The 1,947-nt window shown below is 50.8% G+C and overlaps 2 protein-coding genes across 2 annotated transcripts in view; one reads left to right on the plus strand and one right to left on the minus strand.

Moving 5' to 3' along the window:
* Nucleotides 1-736: 736 nt before the first annotated feature.
* On the plus strand, nucleotides 737-1,206 carry GGTG_13436 (hypothetical protein; the record flags this gene model as incomplete). The annotated part of the gene is made up of 2 exons (XM_009231342.1): nucleotides 737-1,005; nucleotides 1,065-1,206. 2 exons carry the CDS (start codon nucleotides 737-739, stop codon nucleotides 1,204-1,206), a joined length of 411 nt encoding a protein of 136 aa, XP_009229606.1.
* A 92-nt stretch (nucleotides 1,207-1,298) lies between these two features.
* GGTG_13437 (hypothetical protein) overlaps nucleotides 1,299-1,947 on the minus strand; it is a 3,371-nt gene continuing 2,722 nt past the window's right edge. Inside the window, exon 3 of the mRNA XM_009231343.1 lies at nucleotides 1,299-1,554. Coding sequence (XP_009229607.1) covers nucleotides 1,397-1,554 — 158 coding nt within the window. The 3' untranslated portion in view covers nucleotides 1,299-1,396. The remainder of the gene's footprint in view (nucleotides 1,555-1,947) is intronic.

Genomic DNA, 1,947 nt, shown 5'->3' on the forward strand with positions numbered 1-1,947 from the left:
TTGAGGACCTCCTGACCAGGATCGCTGCGGCCGGCGTACTACCGCAGCGACAAAACAAAGCGGAAGGAAACGGCCCACGGCGGCTGCAGCCTCCTCAATCACTGCCCTTGCTCGACATTCCAAAAATTCTAATCACTGATGCGGAAGAAGCTTCAACTACGCAGCAACACGCACAACAGCAAATAGAGCAAAACAGGACGAGGCAGCAGGCGCAGGAGGTACAACCGGCCAGGTCTACCCACGTATATTTACCATGCAGCCCTTTTACAATCACCATGCCCACCTTCCGCCACGGCCCAATCCGTCTTTCCCGGTCCGACATTAACACTTTCGGAGTTAAAAGGCTGGGAAGCTACGAAACGCTAGACTGGGCCGCTTTTCAAAGGCCCACCCTTTCCGATGGTCCTGACGGCTTTCCTTCTGGCAATGTACACTTTACTCAAGGATCGGAAACACTGGATGTCGACGAACTTGCGTGCTGGCTCGATGGATTCGGGCTTGGGGGCATTGGGGGCCTTTTGAGCTCCGATAAAGACGAGCGCAACAATAATAGCAATACCGGAAAGGCCAAAAAGAAGGGTGGAGAGATACCAGGCTGGGAGGTTTGGCCGGCGACAACAGGCTGGACCGGAACCGCGATTCCGGTGGTGTATCCGACGTCTCCAAGCCGACAGATATGCTCAAATATGCTTCCATCTCGCCTACGGACAGCTTTGGCTCAATGAAGCAACCCGAAATGGTGCAAGTCTACAATGGCCTGCTCATCCCCTCGGTAAACGAACCTTTGCCGGGGCGCTGGGATGCCAGGCTCAAGTTCGAGGGCTATGATGTCGAGCACTGGGTGTTCGGGTCACAGCATTTGGGGGAGCATAAGCAGCAGTTCGCTATAGGTTCGGAAAGGGGCGACGAAAGCCTGCCAGAAAGTCCTATGTTCGAGCTTGATATTACGGGCGAGGTTGTACCTATGGGAAAAAACCTTAGCCACGACCTGAGAGATTTTCTTCAGTGGGCGACGGATAATGTGTATACTTTTCCGTTTTGATGCAGTTATGTACAATTTATAGTTATTCTTTTTTTAATTTCTACTTGGGCTATGTTCATTGTAGTGTTTTCACTCCTATTGAGATTTTCGTTAAATCTATAAGCGATATAACTTGGGTATTAGGGACTGTCAATGCCCTGCTAAGCACCAAGTTTGCGCCGTGATGTGCTGTATTATAGCAAGGTCTTTTGCAATAGGTTGCACCTGCTGGCGGTCGTGCACGGGCCACAAAGTTTCCTTGTGTCGGGAAACTTTGTGGCCCGTGCACGACTACTAGCTAAACAGTCGCGTACTCAAAAAATGTGCGTTGTCCTAGCAAGATTCGCGTGACAAACTGCCATATCCTAATGAAAACTACTTGGAGATCCCTGTCTGTGTAATGAAGTCGAACAAACCCTCGTCGGCCATCTCTTCCAGTTGTTGGTAAGGACGATCCGCCCAAACTCCGTTACGGAAAGCAGTGTCTTCCAAAATACAGCCCAAGAACTCATTGCCAAAGCGGGCTAGCGCACCTGCCCGTTGGTCGTTGTCAATAGCCATGTGAAGCTCCGCAACATCGTCATCAGTCATCTTCGTAAAAGCCGAGATAGTCGAAGGGCTATCGTTGTCGAAGCAGACGAAAAGCAAAAGACCTCTGTACTTGTCGTTAAAAACCCTCGCAAGTTTGCGAGACCGGCTCATCTTGTTATCAAATGTCTTCCTCGTGCCCGTGCCGCCGATCTGTCGGAAGACCGCGCTGTATACCTCGGATGGCACTTGCTTGAACCCAGAGGGTATGCGAGCACGCATTTTTTCCATGGCACTCATTAAAGCAACCACGGATAGTAGCGCAAAGAAAGCGGAAGAGCGCTCATGCTTGAGGCCAAGACGATAAAGTTCAGCAGCCTGTTGGAACCATTGTCCTC

Source organism: Gaeumannomyces tritici (assembly GCF_000145635.1).
Source record: "Gaeumannomyces tritici R3-111a-1 unplaced genomic scaffold supercont2.13, whole genome shotgun sequence".
Taxonomy (NCBI): Eukaryota; Fungi; Ascomycota; class Sordariomycetes; order Magnaporthales; family Magnaporthaceae; genus Gaeumannomyces; species Gaeumannomyces tritici.